Genomic DNA, 19,107 nt, shown 5'->3' on the forward strand with positions numbered 1-19,107 from the left:
TGTGCGCCACCACTTCCTGGCTCCTTATGATTTTATTTAATGTCTCCCTACTCTCCAGCAGCCCTAGTCTTGCTCTGTGTAATAGAATGAAAAACCGAAACCCAGTGACACAAAGTGAGTTAGTCACAGAGGCCCCTGCCTGAGGTCAGTGGCTCCACCCCTTTCCTGAAGGAGAATCTACACAAGGTGGTGAGACAGCTTCCTCTACAGGCTCTCCAAGTCCTTTCCAGATCTCACGGACCACGAGGGTGTTCCTGAGGTGTGAGCAGCACACAGCGGCCCTCCTGGACACAGGCGTTCTAGCGGGTTCCAGGCTTGACTCTTGTTTCAGCTCGTCCTGGAGCCTCCTCACATCAGGAAGACAGAGAGACAGCTTGGCCCTTGGCAAGCTCCCGAGAGGCAGAAGCAGTTCCAGACTCCTCTCTCCTTGCAGCAAGGGGCAGTTAAAACTTCCCACCTCCTGCCTGTATGCCCCCTTGCCCTGTCTCTCTCAGTCTCAGACTGAAGCTCCTCAGAGAAGTCTCCCAGACTGGGCTTCATAGCAGGTGAGGGACGGTGCCAGCTTCACCTTCATTTCTGCCTTGGCATCTGGTCCTCATGCGCCACCAGGTAGGAGCGCCAACCCCCAACCCCTCCAGGAGCAGCTGTCTAGGCTCCTGCCTGCCGGCTCCAGGAGATTTATGGCTGTGTAATCTTTCCCTAGGCAAAGTCACAGCTTTGTGACCAGCCAGACCTGCCCGAGGAAGCGGGTCCCTGTCCCGCTACTCCACCCAACACTCGGTTCAGCCCTATATAGGAGGTGAGGATCGAGCACATACCTAAAGACTTAGACTGAGAGCAGTTAGTAGGTGACTATCCTAACTTACCCTGCACACAGGCACTCATCACCCCGACTGGGAACCCCCAACCCCACATCCTGCTTTGTCTCCAGACCTGCAACTGGCAGATGTTAACAATGAAAGTGTTTGTTGTGTTCTTGGTGCCAGAGTCTTCCATGGAACTCTGAGGCTCTTCATCCTGGGGAATGGGGAATGCAGAGATTGGCAGGAGGGCTCAGGGAAGCTCTAGGAGGCTGCTGATTTGCCTGTCACTGTAGCCAGGGGAAGCCTTGTCCTCTGGACCCCTCCCTAGGCCTTACTGCCTCAGTCCAGGGTAAGGACAAGACAGCAGGGAGTTTTATTCTCTTCTTTTTGCACCCCATCCATAGCAGTAGGGCCTGGTTTCCCTCTGCTGTCTGGTCTGGTGGGAAGGAAGGCATCACTCGCTACTATTAAGTTTCCTTGTGAGACCAGGCATTGACCAGCTTGACAGCCTCAATGTGCTGGATGGGGGACAAGAAGGCATGGGATGCTTCTGAGGATGTGGAAGCAGCGCTGTCAGGCTGGCTGGTTACTGTCCAAACTCTCACTCTAAAAGTACATCCCACGGGGCAAGGAGGGCGGGGCTGCTGATCCCCGTGGGATGCCAGGACCAGATCTGCTGACTTAGGACGGAGGCGATAGTTTGGCAGACCTTCAGGAGAGCCGGAAACAGAAGCACGGCCGCTGCCCTCAGCCTTTGAAGGGCGGGAGTTTGGGATTCAACCCAGAACTGAGGGAAGAAGCCTAATTAATTATTGCTCTGCCCTGTCACCCCCATGGAGCCTGCTGCCCCATTGGGAGGAGGCACCCTGAAAGCCGAGGGAAAGAACAGGGAGACAGGAAGAGAGGGAATGGTTGGGAAGAAGCCGGGGTGTGGGTAGGTGGCGGACTGAACCTGCCCTCTCTTATCTGGCTTGGCCCCTCAGGAAGGCCAGGGGAGGCAAAGTGGGGGTGTCTTGGGGTTACAGGTATCTCTTTTTCCACTTCCTTTTCCCTCCTTGTCACAAGAACCACAGCACAGTGTCAGGGCTGGGAGTGGGCTCACCCCACGTCTCTAACCTGGGCCGGGTTATGGGGACATGCCCTATTCTGTGCACAGTGACTCCTGGGTCCTGGGATTGACTGCAGTTCTCACCAACTTGACAGGTTGTTGATATCAAGACAGACAGACAGTGCCTCCACCCCTGGGATAGTGCACAGTCATTTACTGGCCAGATAGGAGGCTGGCCTGGTGCTCTGGCAGGGCCTGTGGCCGGGTTTAACCTCCAGGGTTCTGTGTTCTGGAGAGGGAGTCAGGCCCCAGGCACTGGCCAGAGAGGCATAGCAAACCGCTCTTCACCTGCTAACAGGGAGGAGTTACACTGATCATCTGCCCAGGCTACTGCCATCTTTCAACAGACAGCTAGAATCCCTTACAGTATAACAAATAGTTTAGAGACAAGATAATTTGAAGTGTAGAGGGTAGGAGAGTGGCATGTGTGTTTGCCTGTAGAATTTCCTTCTGCCCTAACGGAAGACTATGTTCTGGTTTGTGCCCTGGCCTGTCCTCTCTCCTATGGTAGGAATAAGCTGACCGTGCCATACAGCAGGAGGGCAGCTGCACAGGCTGGGAGGGAGCATGCCTAGGGCCCTGACCTGTGCTTACCCCGGGTCTACCTCCCCGGTAACTGAGCCAACTCCCCTTCCTAAGGTAGGGGCTGAGCTCGGTGAATTTCTCTGGCATCTCCTCCCTACTGTGGCCACCACAGCTGGGGAAGGTGTCACTGGTCACTTGGGGTGGAGTGGAACTCTGAGACTAGGCAGAAAGGGACAGGAAGGGACATCTGGGTCCTGTGTCCTGGACTCTCAGCTCAGGGTTCCAGCATGCTAAGGTGTTGCAAACTTGATTGGGAGGGCATACTATTTATATCATATGGTAAAAAAAAAAACAAAAAACAAACAAACAAACAAAAAAACAGTAGCACCGAAAGCAGGGGTTGAGCAAGGGCAGAGAAGAAAGGAGCCGCACGTGCAAGCCACTGAGAGGAGGCTGATGGAAGTGGTTCCTAGCACTTGGAGCCAGTATTGTGCTTTTCAGGTGGAGAGGGGAGAGACAGTGTTGAGGGGGCAGGGTGTCTTTCCACCTGAAAACCGCCAGAGGTGCTGCCAGGGGTCTCATTCCTCCCTTTGACTTCTTCTTGATGCAGCAGCTGTGGGTAGAGCAGGGGCTGCTGTAGGGAGTGGTTGGCTAGGAAAGTGTTTTCTCCCCAAACAGCCAGGGAGCTTCAGGAATCCAGCAGTCTAGAGAGCTGGAAATGTAAACTGAGCTGCTTTTTAATTGGGACAGAATGCTGGGGCAGATAAGGCTCTTTGACAATGATGATGAGACCCAGACAGGGAAAACGGGCAAGAGCCAAGCTTCCCTCCTTAGCTGCAGCATCCTCCCTGCCCCCAGGCCTGCTGGAATTTGCTGGCTTGGAGAAAAGAAGGAGTTGGGAGGGCTAGTCCCTTGCCCCATCTCAGCTCCTTTTCCCAGCTACCTACTACGTCCTGCAGAGCTGGTTGGTGATGGGCATTCTGAGCTTGGGCAAGCATGGCCCAAGCTGATTCTGCCAGCAGATTCTCAGGGTCTCTGGAAAGAAGTTCCTCGGAACAGTGGGGGTCAAAGGAGTGGAGTGTATTCTTCAGGTTTCCAAAGTGTATCCCAGCGGGAGCGTTGGACAGCTACCCTGGGGTGGGGTGTGCGTGTATGCTGGTGAGCATGCTCATGTCCATTTGTGCTTGCTCCGGGCGATGAAGACTCAGGTTTTAACGGTGTGGTCCCAGGAGCGAGCCACACTGGAGCTGCGGGGTAGAGGGGAGGATTGTTGGGTCTTGGCGCTTGGTGCGCCTGCCCCAGCCCCTCCTCATCTCCTGCCTCATCTCCATTATCTTTGGTTTCCTTGCTCCTGCACCCGGCATGTTTCTTGGTCATTTTCAAGGATGGCCACCCTGTGTGGTGCATGCAGTATTTCACAAGAAGGTTAGAAGGAATTCATTCATTGGATTAGTCAAGAGGCCTTGTTTGCACAGGAGCAAACTAAGGGCCAAACAGGTGAGGCCAGCCATACTGCAGACTCTGTGGGCTCCTTCTCAAAGACTGACCCGCCCAGTTAGTCCCTTTCTGTCGGCACTCCCAAGGAGCTACCTCCTGGGCAACCCTGAAAATCAAGGCTGCTCTTTCTTCTGCTGCCAAGTCTTTACTTCTTGATTTCTGCATTCTTTGGGGGAGTGGAATTTCAAAGGTCCAGCTGGGTTTGTCCTTAGCCATCCCAAGCCTTGAGAAGAGGAAGCTTTTCTGACATCCCTAAGAGTAGTAAAGAGGAGGGAGAAAATGGTTTCCTTTTAAAATATTCTATACCTGGTCAATCTTTCCTGCTATCTAACTTAAGATGAAACACTGTCGTTCTGTGCAGGGTAGAAGCGAGGAGCACCAGGCAGGCCTTCTGTGCTCTTGACTTAGCCCTGAGGACTTCGGGTCTCCCTTTGCCCAGGAGCCTGTGCTCCCCATCCCCACTCCCTTGTGCTGTCTCCGAACAGCACCAGAGAAGTAATTTAACTTGAGCAAAGGCTGTGAGAGGCCCTGAGCTCAGCCTGAAGAGAAGGGGGATATTTTTGCCTCCTAGAGGAAGAAACCTCATTTTCCCAGTGCACTCCCTCTCCCCCACCTGTTCATATGAGCTTAATTTTCTTCTCCTCTTAATGAAGATGGATGAAAGCCAAGCTATATATTCAGGGGGAGCCAGTCAGGGAAGCTGAGTGAGGGGGAGAAGGGACAGAGAAATAGAGCTTCCCCCCCCATCCCCCCAGAGAGGAAGTAATTAACTGTGAGAGCTACGGTGGGGAAGCCCTTGATAATAGAATATCAGCCTCCAAATGCAGGCGGCTAAAATGACACCAGAACGTGGGGAGGTTTTTTTTTTTTTTTTTTTTTAAATCTGTTCATTTGTACATTCAACAAAAACTTTATTGAGTACCTGTGATAGGCAGACAGGGAACTCTAGAAGGTGTCTGGAAAGGTTCTGGCTCAAGGAACTGGAGACAGATTTAACCCCAAATCTAAGGCCTCCTGCCACCAAGATAAATCATTTACCAAAGTCCCCCTGAATGGCTGAGTATATTGACCTTTTGGATTTCGGATTAGCTGTTTAAATATCAACAGCTGTGACCCCAGTTACACCTGGCCAGCTTGTCTCTGCAGGGGTTAAATAATAATGTTGTCCATTTGTTTTTCTGTTTACTGTTCTCATTGTTCCTCTGACCTCAGTCCAAACAATTAGATCAGTCCCGCCCTTTGGAGTGTCTACTGTGATATCACAGAGTTGCCATAACAACAGACTATGAGGTCAACTGAATGCAGCACCTTGGTTAGAAAGGAGCCTGTCGTGTGAACAGAGGTATAGAGAGAGCAGAGGAGCTGAAACTTGACATCAGAGCTGTTTAAGATGACATTGAGCCTGGGTGCTTCTTTGCTGGAATCCTTTACAAACCTCCAAAGCACTTGATAAGAACTTGTCTGGAGGCAGGGGGATAAAAAGGTGACCTTCAAAAGGCCTTGCAAGAATCCTAAAGCACAGAGGACAGTGAGAAAGAGCTTTGACTAGCCTTAACCTATGGAAAATTCGGGGGAATTAACATCCATGCAAATCTCCCAGCGGCCCGAGCAGATCTGACAGTTACCAGCTGGAATTTATCATCTTGCATCTGGGAAGATTTGCAGCAATGGATACACAATGACCCCCCACCCACCCATCCCATTCCCTACCCTCTCCTCACCAGCCTTGGGAGGAAGGTTTTCTTCCACTTCGTCTGGGACTCCACTAACATCCCGACCATCCACTTGGGTTGTGTGTGTCCAGCTTCTGACCAGCACGTTTGGAGGGCAATCAAGCCATGCTGCTGGAGAGGCGAGTGGGTCAGGTCGATTGCAGAGCCGCTTCGTGTACTATGCTCCAGTCTGTATAGATGAGAGCTGGGCAGGCTGAGAGAAGAGAACGGAGACTTCTTCACTTCTCTTCAGCTTCACAGCAACAGTAACAGCCAATGAACCTGAAGCTTCCTTTAACCCTCAGAAGGGCTTGGAAGGTCTCTGAGAAGCAAGTAGGTTTGCAGCTCCAGAGCCCGTGTCTGGGCTGGAAGCTGGAGAGGCTGGAGCACTTTCTCTCTGCAGGTCAGGCTGGCACGAGTCTCCGTGCAGATGGGAATGCAGCCCGTGTTCCTCCGCTCGCCCAGCTGCTCAGTGTCCTTAGCTCAGTGAGGTCGGACTACCTGGAAGCGGTACACCTGCTCTCCAGTTCTGCATTTCTGTCTTGTGAACCTGAGCTGGGAGGAGGTCCTCTCTTCGTTTATTCTGCCTCCAGACCTCTAACTGTAGCATCACAGGCGAATGCTAGGATGTTAAAGCCACAGGCCCCCTAGGGCACCTGGGCTACCCCTCCTATTGCCCAGAGAGAGCCCTGTCCCTGTTCTCCAGTGCTAGAGCCAGGAAGAAAGGGCAGCCCATGGAGTCTGCCCCAGCTCACCCTGCGTCTCTGCCACAGCATTGAGAACTGGATCCAAGGACTTACTTCTCAGAGGGATGGTAGCAGCAGGGTGGCTGGTGGCTCCTCCGAGGCTGCCGAACTGGGGACTGAGCTTCCAAAAAAGATGTTGAAGTTTCGGGCTGATCGACGGGTCAGGTAGGGATTTCCTCTGTGGACCAAGAGCTTCGTGAAATCACAGCAAGCCGAGTTGGTTGCTCATCCTGTTTGAATTTAGGGCTTGGTGGCAGTGAGGGGGGTCTGCTGGAGAGGACCATGACCTGAAAGGAGAGTAGTTAGGTCAGTGGCTACTGCATTGCAGTGCCTGTGAAGGGGAGGCTATTTTGAAATTGGTAGCAGTGGGTGGAAGAGGGCATTGTTTGTAGGGTTGCTGGGTAGACGGCTTAGGCCAGGGAGAGGTGTGCCATGCCCTGGAAAATTGAGCAGAACAACAGCAGACTGATTGTGTGTGTGTGTGTGTGTGTGTGTGTGTGTGTATCTGAATAACTACTGCCTGCAGGGTGCTCCCAGAAACACAGAATAAAAGGTGCCTGGAGGGGCTGGATGGGTAGGAAGGAGGTAAACATTCTACACAGTGGACAAAACAGAGAATTTGCCATTTTAAGGATGTTCATTGTTGGCCCCTTGGTCTTGTAAACTTTATATGACCCAGTACAGGGGAAGGCCAGGGCCAAGTAGTGGGAGCGGGTGGGTAGGGGAGCAGGGGCGGGGGGGGATCGGGATAGCATTTGAAATGTAAATAAAGAAAATAATAAAAAAAAATTTTAAAAAAAGGATGTTCATTGTTTCAGATTGCTACCCTCAGCCCTGTAGGGAGCCAAAGGCAGAGATGAGGGTACCAGAGCGGTTACTCCTCCCTGTAGAGGTCCCCTGTGGCCAAATTGAGGGACCATCCTTGTAAGATTCAGGAAGGAGGGATGTCTGTAGTTTCAGAACTAGAGGGTAGATTACCAGTGTACTGAGTTTAAACCCAGGTCTGACGGATGCCGGTCTGAAGTCCAGCTCAAGCTCCAGATTCCAGGTTTCCAGAGACACTGAAGCTGTTGCCTGCTGTACCTCTTTCTCCTGCATATCTGTGGGTTTGATCTAAACAGCAATGGTTGGGCACAGGAAAACAAATAAAAACAAGCCACCCTTTGATATTATCTTTAGCTTCAGAGGGCATCCTGAGGCCTGGGATGTGACCTGGGGAAGTGGGAGAGTGTGGAAGGGACCAAGCAACGCACCCTTGGTTCAGGCTCTGGCTGACTCGAGGATGGTTGGGCTCTTTGCTGTGGGTGTCCTGAAGCTTCTGTTTTAGCAGCGTCTGTCCCTGGCCTGCTCTTTTGGTCATTGGGAGCCTGTGCTGGGCTCTCCACATTTAGCTGAAGAAGTATCTGGGAGGAGGGCCTTTTAACTCATCTACAGCCCCCGTGGGCTAGACACTACCACATTCTCACCAAATGGTCCCCACTTACCAAAGCCATTGCTCCCCTGGAAGGTGCTGCTTTCCTTCTGCATGTCCTCTGAGAGCCCACCCAGGAGCTGGCTTGGCAACCTGTGAGCCAGAGCTGCTTTCTCCTGACGATCCCGTCTGCCTCATTCCCAGCCTCTGGGACTTGTTCTCCCTAGCTACCTGGCACGTTCTCTGCATAACTCCCAGCCCCACTCTTAGCCATAGCGCCCTTTAATTAGATCTGACTATTAGACCATCACTGACCTTTGATGCTGAGAGCTCTACGATGTCCAGTGGCCTCTTAAAGGGAGACCATGGTCCTGGAGTGTGGCTGAGTCCCAGCCCCAGCTCAGTCTTGGAGTTTCTGAGTTTCCTGATGGAGCTTGGAGCAGGAGAGGAATCCAAGGTCACAAGAGGTTTTTTTGTTTTTTTTTTTTTCCCAGCAAATTATGAGCAAGCATTTTTTGTGTGGCAGACGCGGTCCCTGGGAGGGACGCTGCTGCAGGAAATCTCGACTGTGTCAAACTCGGCTGGAAAGCCCCTTGTCACCCTCCCTCCCATCCCCAAGGTGACCACTGAATGCATCAAGGAAAGCTTGCCTGGAAACTCTAGCAGGTGGTTAAAACTGAGCCAGCGAGAGGTGGCTAGGTTTCAGCCTCTCTCTGACCCCGCCCACCTGCATCTTCCTCCACTCTAGCCTAGGCATTCCGGTCCTCTCAATGACCCTGCTGGGGAAACAGAGCCACAGCTCCTTATGTGGCCTGCCAGCCTTTGGCTTGTGACTCTGCCCTCCACAGCTGATAGCAGCTCTCCCCTCTCTTTTTTTTCTCCACAGCCACAATGAAAGACGCAACACATTTCGACATCCAGTGACTGGCCAGATCCCAGAAGAGAACAAAAAGTTTGACTTGAAAACGTAAGTTCCCCTCTGCTTGCTTTCTGTCCTTTGTCACTACCATACTGTGTACAGGTGGGGCGGGGGAGGAGGAGGTGGTATTTGCCCATCACCAACTCTGGCCACATCTCTTGACCCCTCACCCACAGTTCCCAAGTTCTGGTTGATGTATCCCATAGGTTGCACTGAAGAGATTTAAAAAAAAAAAAAAAAAAAAAAAAGGCTGCTCTCGGGTTAGGATGGCACCTGGGGACCCTTGAAGGCAGCTCAGGGGAATCTGATGTAATCCAGAGATCTAAATGTGCATGCTACACTGTGAATCCTGCCTCACTGATGGGGGAAGGGTAGTTCATAGACCACTGATCCACTGTGCCTTTGATCAATGATTTTTTCCACCCTCTGGGATCAAATGCATAGGTATAAGTATGCCACTGAACCTTTAAAATAGAAGGCTGATGGCCTGGTGGAGCATGCCTGTAATCCCAGTTTTGAGGAGCCTGAGGCGAGAGGATCTTGATTTCTAGGCCAGCCTGTCTCAAAATAAGGTACAGAGTAACAGCCAGCCTATTATCTCAGAGTCTAGATTTTTAAACAGGAACAGGAGACAGCTACACAGGATAGCACATGCCTATGATCTCAGAATTTTGTAAACAGAAGCAGGAGAATCAAGAGTTCAAGATCATCCTCAGCTACATAGTGAGTCTGAGGCCAGTCTGGGCTATGTGAGACTCCCTGTCTTTAAACAAACAAATAAGAAAAGCAAAATAAGCCAAAGCCATAAATGAACAGAGAAGAAGAGGGAGCTTATCTGGGAAGAGGCAAAGGAGCCCCTGCGATGACTTCCACACTGCACCTCAGGCTGGGATTTTGTGCTGCTGCCTGGGCGGTAGGGACAGGGTGGGGGCAGGGATGGTGCTTTGGTTGCTGGCCCTGACGATTCCCCTTCTTTTGCTGACCTGAATTCAGATCGGCCTTGGACATGTCCAACAAAACAGGTGGGAAACGTTCTGCTACCATCAACAGCGACATAGCCAACCACAACATGGTGTCTGAGGTTCCTCCAGAGCGGCCCAACATCCGGGTAAGCCCAGCGGCGCTCCACCTGCCCCCGCGAACTGTCAGGCAGGAGACACTTTCAGATTAGAGGATATTAGGATCCTCAGGAAAAACCCTTGTTTGCCTAGCATATCCAGTGGGCAGGCAAGGTGGTCCAGGAACCCAGGTCAGAGTGGAAGAGAAGAAAGCTCAGACAAGAGGAGGCTCCACACGTGGCGGTCCCTATCTCGCCCTACCAGTCTTGGAAAGGGAATAACACTTTGTGGGCGGGGTTTTTCAGGAGTGTTGGGTATCAGGCATCATCTTGACTTCTGTCCCACTGATGCCAATGGTCCTCTCCTGTTGTCAGGACCAAAAATGTCTGCAGATGTCAGTTTTCTCCTAAGAGCCACTGACCTAAGGGCCCAGCAAAAGAACCTCCCATGAAGGATGAGTTGATGGGGTTGGGGGGTCGACATGGGAGGAGGAGGGGGAAAGGGAGGTCTGGGAAGACGAAGTTATCCGAGAGAAGGAAGCTTAGTGACTGTGTGGAACTTTGAGAAGCAGTTTGAGAGACAATCAATGGATGAGCACAGAAGATTGAGAGGGGATGGGAGATGGGAGAGGAGGTGTAGAAAGAGCAGACGGGACCACTAAGTGAGCAGCCGCAGACCACCATGTGTTCATACAGGGGAGCACTCTCCACCAGCCAAGCATGTTTTCTGAGTGCGTCGTAGCAAGGGGGCATTGAGAACACAATTGTGCACGATGCAGAATCTGAAAAACATGTTACTTATGTAAAATGTACAAAGAGGAAGAGCAGGTCTGTGTATTTATAGACATATCTGCAGCAGGAGTGGATGACCGTGGACAGGAGACCGATTTTGGGTCAGTGGCTGCCCTTAGGGAAGAGGAAGGTAACAAGACTGAGCCTCAAAGGCTGCTTGCCTTTTCTTGTTAGGGAAACGAACGACAGAAAGGAATGAGTGTCACCGCAGTGTCCCCTGCTTTTCTGAAACACTTGAAATGGTTCAGAAAGGTGTTTCTAGTTTTTGTGTGTGAGAGGAAGTTGTGTACGGGTGTCCATGCAGCAGTGAGGGAATGCTTTGTCTGTGGACCCTAGAGATGCCAGCTGGCTTCTTAGGCTTGCCTGCCTGCCTGCCTGCCTGCCTGCCTGCCTGCCTTCCTTCCTTCCTCCCTCCCTCCCTCCCTCCATCCATCCCTCCCCCCTCTCTTTATGTTTTCTTGAGACAGGGTTTCTCTGTGTAGCCCCGGCTTTCCTGGAACTCACTTTATAGACCAGGCTGGCCTTGAACTCGCATAGATCTTTCCTGCCTCTGCCTCCTGAGTGCTGGGACCTAAAGTCATGTGCCGCCACTCTCAGTTCCAACCTTATTTTTAAAGACAGGGTGGGTCTCTCACTGAATTTGGAATTCATTGAAGCCCCAGGAACTTTTCTGTCTCTTCCTAATGCTGAGATTACAGGCTCACCTTGCAGCACCTAACTTTGTAAAAAAAATATATATATATTTATTTTTGTTAATTATGTTTCTCTCTCTCTCTCTCTCTCTCTCTCTGTGTGTGTGTGTGTGTGTGTGTGTGTATGTGTGTGATTGTGTGATTGTGTAATGTGGCAAAACCAAAAGAAGAGCCCCAGGAATGATGTTAGTATTTCTCGTTGTTTTAGATTGGCCAAGACCTGAAAATAGCCTCAATTAAACCAATGACATTGTACGAACTGTTCCAGAAAGGAGGTGTGTGTGTCTGTCTGTCTGTCTGTGCGTGCGCGCACACGAGTGTGCGTGTGGGCATTCATGCAGGCCATCTCTTAGTTATTTTTTTCCTTGCTATGATAATACCTGACAGGAATGGTGTAATGAGGGAAAGATGTATTCGGCTCACAGTTTTCAAGGGTCTCAGTCCGTCATGCTGGGCAAAGCAGACATGGCAGAGCTACTCATATCATGCAGTCCAAGAAGCAAGAGAGAAGGGTAGGACTGAGACCAGCTATATCCTGCAAAGCCCACTCTTCAGGGTTCCACAGCCTTCCAGAAGACTGGGAACCCCACCAACTGAGGACCAAGTGTTCAAGCTGTGTGCCTCTAGGGGAGGCTTTGGACTCTAGAGAGGAAGAAGGGCGAGGCGCTTCCCGGTAGTCTAACCCGGAAGAGGAAGAGGCTCTTACAGTAGATAGGGAATGAGAGCCTGGAGGGAAGTTTGGGGTGTGGGGGTGTTTGAGAGAGCTGCTTTCAGATGGAGCACTCTGACTGAGGAGAAGCAGCTGGAGGAGGATATCTTAGAGGGTGTGTGTGTGTGTGTGTGTGTGTGTGTGTGTGTGTGTGTGTGAGTTCGAGGCCAGTCTGTTCTACAAAGAGTTCCACGACAGCTAGGGCTACACAGATAAACCCTGTCTCTCACAACCAAAAAGGGCATCGTCAAGAATGGTGAGATTTCCATGGTGATCGAATAATGTCTTTTGGTGAAGAGGGTGGTTGACACCCAAATCCTTAGACGAAACAAAACCACAACAAACAAGCCATACCCATCTGCTTCAGGAGCAGCATGGAGAAGGGTTAGGCTGAGCCGTCTGCGGAGTGCTCAAGGGAGGCAGATGGTTGATGCCAGACACAGGAGGAGCGACATGTCCATGTGGCGGTGGGGAGCCAGAGGACACTGTCCACCCTCTGAGCCCTATGGGCTCTCTGGTGTGAGACAGGAACAGAACACAGAGCAGATGACACAGGGAAGTAACAGTCATGTGCATGCCAGAGCCTGTGCAAGAGATGGCGGTAAGGAGAGCCCGGGAAGAGATGAAAGCCAACCAAGGCCTGCCGGGTGCTGCCAGGCCCGATGACCTGAGTCTGATCCCCAGAACCCACGTGGCTGAAGGACGTGAACTGAGGACTGCAGGTCATTCTCTAGCTTCCACATCCTCACCATAGCACGCACACCACCCCCCCAAAGTAAATAAATGTAAAAAGGACGACAGAAGAGGAAACACAGAAATCCTTTATTTCCTCCCAGAAGAAAAGAAGGAAACTACCCAACAACTAGTATGAGACCCTTGAGATCAGAAGATCCAAAGAATGAAAAGGCCACGCCTTTGAGTTAGCAGAGACTCAGAGCTTCATAGCCAGGCCTCCATCAGGAGAGCACCAGGGCCCCACTGGAGAGATTTGCCATTAGCAAGGACAGCTCTCTTGCTGACAGAGCTGTAAGGAGAGGAGGGGAGTTCGGCTAACTGTTGTCTTTGCCTTCCCAGGGGACTCGAACTTCCCGAAAAGCCATTGCCTTTGGTAAACGCGCACACTCCATGAAGCGGAACCCCAATGCACCCGTTACCAAGGCGGGCTGGCTCTATAAGCAGGTGAGGCCACCCAGCCTTGTTGCCTACAATAACTACCACTTTCTTTGTAGCGCTGTGAGTTCTGTACCCACGGTGGACCGAGCGCTCTTTGGTAGGTTTCCCCGTTGTCTCTGAATGTCTCCCAATCGTATAAAAGTTCTGAGAGACTGAAAACCTCCCCAGTCTGTGCTGCTTAGGAGGCAGAGGCAAAGCAGATCTCTGAGTTCGAGGCCAGCTTAGTCTAGAGAGTTAGGACAGCCAGAGCTATACACAGAAAAAAAAGAAAAAGAAAGAAAAGAAAGAAAAGAAAGAAAAGAAAGAAAGAAAGAAAGAAAGAAGAAAGAAGAAAGAAAGAAAGAAAGGAAGGAAGGAAGGAAGGAAGGAAGAAAGAAAGAAAGAAAGAAAGAAAGAAAGAAAGAAAGAAAGAAAGAAAGAAAGGAAAAAGAAAGAAATCCTCCCCAAAGTTATCTAGTGTCGAATTTGGGGCTCCAAGATGAGATTCCTGATGGGGAGAAGCTGTGACTCTGAGATACACCACGCCACTAGTCCCAGCAGAGTTACAGGGCACATTCTCTGCACATCTCTTTGCTGTGTGGAGGTGGGGTGGCTTCAGTCCTGGGGTTTACCAACCTTTCCCTGGCTGGCCACTGCTGTATTTTCGTCTGCTCTTCTACTAGCTCATTCTGGGGTACATTTTGCCCCCTTTATCTTCCCCAGAGGGACCCAGAGCACCAGGATGACAGAACTGGAAAGTCACAGGCAATAATCTAATGTCAGTTCCCAGCATCTGAGATCTCAAGGGAGTTGGCTGCCACGTGCTAGTGGCCGCGCTGCAGCCAGAGCCAGGATGTCCTTGTAACTAGCGCAGAGCTCCCTGACTGCGGCTGCCTCCCCTTCTACACCCCCTCATGGCCTTCCCATCTGTCTGTTTGTGTGCCCTGCAGGCCAGCTCCGGGGTGAAGCAGTGGAATAAGCGTTGGTTTGTCCTGGTGGATCGCTGCCTCTTTTACTACAAAGGTGAGTGTGCCCTGGCGCTGCCAGGGTAGGGGAAGCCAGGGACCATTCTGACTCATCCTGTCTTGCTGTCGGGTTCTGCTTTGGAAGGTCATTGGCTGGTGGGTCTCTCCAGGCAGGTTCCTAGCAGTAGGAGGCTGTGGCAGCCCAGTCTCAGACCTATTCATGAACTCATTCAGTTCCTAGCAATCCATACTTATCCGGAAGGCACTAGTTCTGGATCCTAACCGATGATACGGCAGGTGAACAGGGCAGACATTTGGATAGTGAGATTCCTGGGTAAGGGGAAAAGGAGGAAGAGGAAGAGGAGGAGGAGGAGGAGGAGGGAGAAGAGGAAGAGGAGGAAGAGGAAGAAGAAGAGGAGGATTCTAGTTACTGCTCTAGTAGAGGCTGGTGTTGATCTTCCCCGTGGCCCAGCAGAATATGTACGCTGACCCAGAATATAAGAATGTTTATACCATTTCGTTTACTGGGAAGTCCACAACACCGAAAGCTCTGTAGCAGGAAAGATGCTCAGGCAACGCTGGGTAAACAAATGGCCCTGGCTCAACCTTCTCTGTCACCCCTACATTCACATGAGGCTCCCCTGCCCCAACATGAGGGCAAAGATCTAATGAACTCTGTCACAGTCTCCTCTAGGAAGTTATTCTAAAGTGTACACGGTAACACGTGTCGGTGGGAGCACAAATGACCCAAGCAGGGCTAATAGCAGTAATGGTGACATCATATCAGGCTGCTGCAATGGGAGGGGTGGGCACAGGTGATGTCTAAGCAAGAGAGCTTCACATATCCACAGGGAGGAAGCGCTGGTTTCCTCCAGCCTCCTGGGGGCAGTGTGGTGAATCATTAACTCTGACAAACAGCAGTTGAGCTGGCTCACCCTCCACCCTGGAGCTGCTTGCTCTTCCTGAATTGTCAGCAAGCAGAGGCTATGGGTACAGGGTCAGGGACAGAGGAAAGGTCTAGGACTAAGGAATAGAAAATTTCCTTGCCCTAGAACTAGCCTGGGACAGGACTGAAGGAACAGTCAGGATCCCTGAAGAGAAGGGCAGGGTATACCCGGATGCTCATGAGCCACAGAGGGATGGTCTCAGGATACCCATATTCATCAATTTTCTGTGGCTGTGTAATTCATAAAGAAGAGAGGTTTATTTTTGCCTCAGGGTCTGGAGGCTAGAGGTTTGAGAGCCCGGCACAAGCACCTGCTTAGCTGGGGCATCTGTGCCGCTTTGGCACACGCCAGAAAATAGGAGGACAAGAGGGGGAGCACGTGGAGAAACAGAACAGCCTCATTTTGCAGCACCCTGCTCTGGAGGAGGGAGGAGCCCGCGCTAAGGTGGGCATGTCAGCTGGGCACACCTTTAGTCCCAGTACTTGGGAAGCAGAGGTCACTTAACCTGTCTGTTGACAATGGGGGACAAGGAGATCCTCTTCTCGGGCCATTTAGGAGTATTGGGGTCTAGTAAGGCATTGAATGGGCCTTACATAAAGTGAACATTTATGTCTGAAAAGCCATAGGAGACACGGAATATTTTGTTGCTATCTATCGTAGCTTCTTGCCCTTCCTTCTGTGTCAGGACCACTCTATCACACGCATGGGCATGGGCATGCATGCAGACGTGCACGTGTATGTGTGAGGGTGCACACGCATGGACGCGTGCACGCACACACCCTTGCACCCCCGTTTCCCCAACAGATGAGAAGCAGGAGAGCATCTTGGGCAGCATTCCCCTGCTGAGCTTCCGGGTGGCAGCCGTGCAGCCCTCAGACAACATCAGTCGGAAGCACACGTTTAAGGTCAGCTGGGCTTCCTCTCCCAGGTGGGGAAAGGAGGGCACCTGCTCTTCTAGAACCTGGGTGGGGTAGGACGCCCTGTGTGGTGGCCCAGACGGGGGCAGGTCGTGGCCCTTAGACTCACCAGGGTGGCTGGGAGGCAAAGTGAGGCCATGCTGGGGTTCCCTCTTCTTTCAGAGGCCTGGTGGGTATATATGGCATAGGTGGGCCAATAGAGCTGTGTCTCTGTGATGGCTCAATTTCCCCAGGGAAGAAAATCGTGTCCTGAACCTTCTGTACCTTTTGCCCAGCAGCGGGCCCCTCTTCTGAGCTGAGCTCTGGTGGGTGGGTTTTTGAGGTTTCTTTTCTGTTTTGAGCCCAGGGATATGCAGGAACCCTCCCTCCAGTCAAACTTACTCAAGTTTTAATCTTTAGAGAATATTACAAGTTGAATTTTGTTTTAGTCTTGTGGAGTTGGGGATAGAACCCAGGGCCTTTGTGGATGCCCTGAGATGCACCCCTGGCCATGTAGACAACAGTTTGAGAGAACACGTGCGCAGGAAAATGGGACTCTCCTCCCGCTCAGTGTCCCTCCCTCAGAAACCCTGGGGGACCTGCTCAGCAAAGCTGTGCCTGCAGCTGGCTCCTCCTAGGCCAGTAGCTTTCCACATTTAAAAATTCATGACCCATTAAAAACTATAAAAATCCCGTGCCCTTTGTGTTTTGTGATGCAGAGTACCCTAGTCTCTTTTTCAAAATATGAAGTAATAATATCAATTCTGCATGCCTTAGAATAAAGTCCCCTCCTCCCGTTGAGAATTGCAGTCCAAAGCCCTTAAAACTCAACACTGCCATTAAAGACAGAACAGAAATTACAGGTCACACCAGGCTGATGTCTGAGCTTCCAAGGCTCTCTCTGCCCTTCAGATTCTGATGAAAGAGGTGGGCACCCTACACAGAGCCTGCCAGGGAGAGAGGAGAGGACATATTTGGCACATAATTAGTTTCCATCGTCTCAGGGGCTGGGATGGCAGAGGTGTGAATAGAAGGAACAGTTAATACAACTCTGACTCCAGGGACCTGGGTTGTAGCTGGAAAAAATAGGAGCAGGCTGTGTAACCAACAGTCCCGCGACACAGACACATTCGCACCCACACAGCATCCACAGCCTGTCTCGCCCTTCCTACCAGACCTGTCAGCGCCACACACTCCAAACTGGAACTGTGCCTGCTGCAGGCATCAGATAAACGTCCTAGAGTGACTGATACACACCCTGCTGCGGAGCCTAGCGAGATCACTCCCGTGCCTACCAGACCCCCCCCCCCCGCAGCCCTCCTCCTTGCCCCAAGTAGGGCTCTGCCTCTTTAAGGCCCCCATGTGATAGCTATGCTCAGTGGCCTACAAAGGGTTCTGACTGGTGCTATTCAGTGTCTCATCCCCAGGGAAGGGAGGGGAGCCGAGACAGACAGACAGCAGGCTTGTCCTGTTGTGACCACCAAGCACAAGTCTTGGATGGCAAATAATGAGGAGCCGGGAACTGTCCCTGCCTGGCTACAGCTGAATGCCTTAGCTTCTTCTGTCCACACCCTCAAGTCTCCAGCTCCGTTCTTAGAAGCTGGTGCCCCTCCCTGCACTCCATCAATAGCCCTGTCTTTTCCCAGGCCCTCTGCCTTCTCCTGTCACAAGCATTTGGTCCTGAGGCTGTTTGTGCCTTGTTCCTCGTGGCATGTTTTGTCCCCAGTGTGACTAAGCCCTAGTGTAATTTCTATCTTCCTTGTCATTGGGGCCCCCTGGCCAGCAAGCTGGGGTACACAGGTTGCTCACCGAGTACTCATGGAATGAACAGATTCATTTGCTGATTCCCGCCTGCCCCACCACACATCACCAGCCTCGTCTCTGTCTCCCACGACACCATGCTAACCCTGTGCTCTTGTCCCAGAGGGCTATACTGGACCCTGGGCACTGCTATTCAGTCTCAAGTCCCAGCAGCCTCCTTGCCCTCTTGACAGCTCCCTTACTGTCCATCAGCACTGCCCCTCTAAGAACTCAGCAGCTCTGCCTCCTGCTGGGCTCTCTGCTGAAGGGCAGGGTCTAGCCCGAGAGAGGAAGCCTGGGATCCAGTCCCCACAAACTCCACACTGGGGAAGGGTGAAGGTGGAAATGCATGTGGGACACAGTGAAGGGAGTCACCTGACGGTTGGTCCCAGAAACGCTGGAAGGGTGAGGGCATGACTTGGCTGTTCAGGAGAGGCCTGAGTTGAGCCAGAGGGGCCTGGCCTTTTCCCTTCAACTCCCATCAACTTATCCTATGGGTTAGCACTCAAGGGAGCCAAGGCTGGGATGAGTGAGACTCCTTAAGAACATCTGGAGCCCCCTGTTAGGTGATGTAAATTTTAATTACTTTTTTTTTTTTAAGGAGTTGAGGGTGTCACCAGAGGAGTATGCTAAGGTCCCAGAAGGAATCTGGCTAGTCCCTCTCCCCTATCACCCTTCAGTGGTTGTATCATTTAAGCTGGAGCAGAATAGCAACTTGTCTGCCAGGGGAGGAGCAGGAGATGATGCTGGGGCTCCCTGACTCACTGCCCACCACAGCCCGGGTTTTCCCATAGTGCAAGCCCTGAGTGCTCCATCCCCTGTCGGGCTGAGCTGGGCACTGCTGAGTGCTGTCCTGGGTGGTGTCACCGACGAGAAGGGAACTACCCATAATACCTGTCCTGTCTCCTCACTGTCTGGTCTGTCTCTTCCTCTGGTGTCGGTTGGCTTGTCTCTGCCTCTTCTTCTGGCCGCATGAGGACCCCCTCCTCTGGACAGGAGCTCTCTTCTGGGTTCCAGCCCGCTGTGCCTGCTCACAGCCGTCAACTAGGTAGTGTTCCGACCGTTTGCTAGCCTGTGCCCTGCATGCCGAGGATAGGGGTTCAGGTGTTTCCTCTCGAGGAAGGCGTAGGGCCAGCCTCTCAGTAGTGAAGCTGGGTTTGCGATGGTCCTGTTTAGGGGAGCAACTCCTCCAGCCCTGTGGTAATTTTGTTATCACAAAGGTGGAATCAAAGGGGAGAGAGGATGTGGTAATTGTCCCTCTTGCTTACAGCCACTTCAGGCGGGGGACATAGGCTTGCCTTCCTGGTGACTGGGCTTTTAGGTAGTATTCAGAGACCTCTCATGTCAGGTACATGGGAGGCGGCTGCACTCCACCC

The 19,107-nt window shown here is 51.8% G+C and overlaps 1 protein-coding gene and 1 long non-coding RNA gene across 17 annotated transcripts in view; one reads left to right on the plus strand and one right to left on the minus strand.

Moving 5' to 3' along the window:
* Positions 1-8,189, minus strand: part of LOC110321531 — a 20,520-nt gene extending 12,331 nt beyond the window's left edge. The window contains exons 1-2 of the long non-coding RNA XR_003843887.1: positions 8,118-8,189; positions 5,655-6,678 (exon numbers count right to left, since the gene is read on the minus strand). This is a non-coding gene — a long non-coding RNA (uncharacterized LOC110321531). The remainder of the gene's footprint in view (positions 1-5,654; positions 6,679-8,117) is intronic.
* Plekha6 (pleckstrin homology domain containing A6) overlaps positions 1-19,107 on the plus strand; it is a 143,248-nt gene that overhangs the window by 90,756 nt on the left and 33,385 nt on the right. For 13 of the 16 annotated variants that reach the window (XM_029538950.1, XM_029538956.1, XM_029538957.1 and 10 more), the window contains 5 exons: positions 8,689-8,769; positions 9,715-9,829; positions 13,046-13,150; positions 14,074-14,146; positions 15,840-15,940. In XM_029538950.1, coding sequence (XP_029394810.1) covers positions 8,689-8,769; positions 9,715-9,829; positions 13,046-13,150; positions 14,074-14,146; positions 15,840-15,940 — 475 coding nt within the window. The other 3 variants (XM_029538962.1, XM_029538963.1, XM_029538951.1) reach the window with 2 other exon arrangements.

The sequence above is a fragment of the Mus pahari genome, chromosome 5 (genome assembly GCF_900095145.1).
Source record: "Mus pahari chromosome 5, PAHARI_EIJ_v1.1, whole genome shotgun sequence".
NCBI classification, from domain to species: Eukaryota; Metazoa; Chordata; class Mammalia; order Rodentia; family Muridae; genus Mus; species Mus pahari.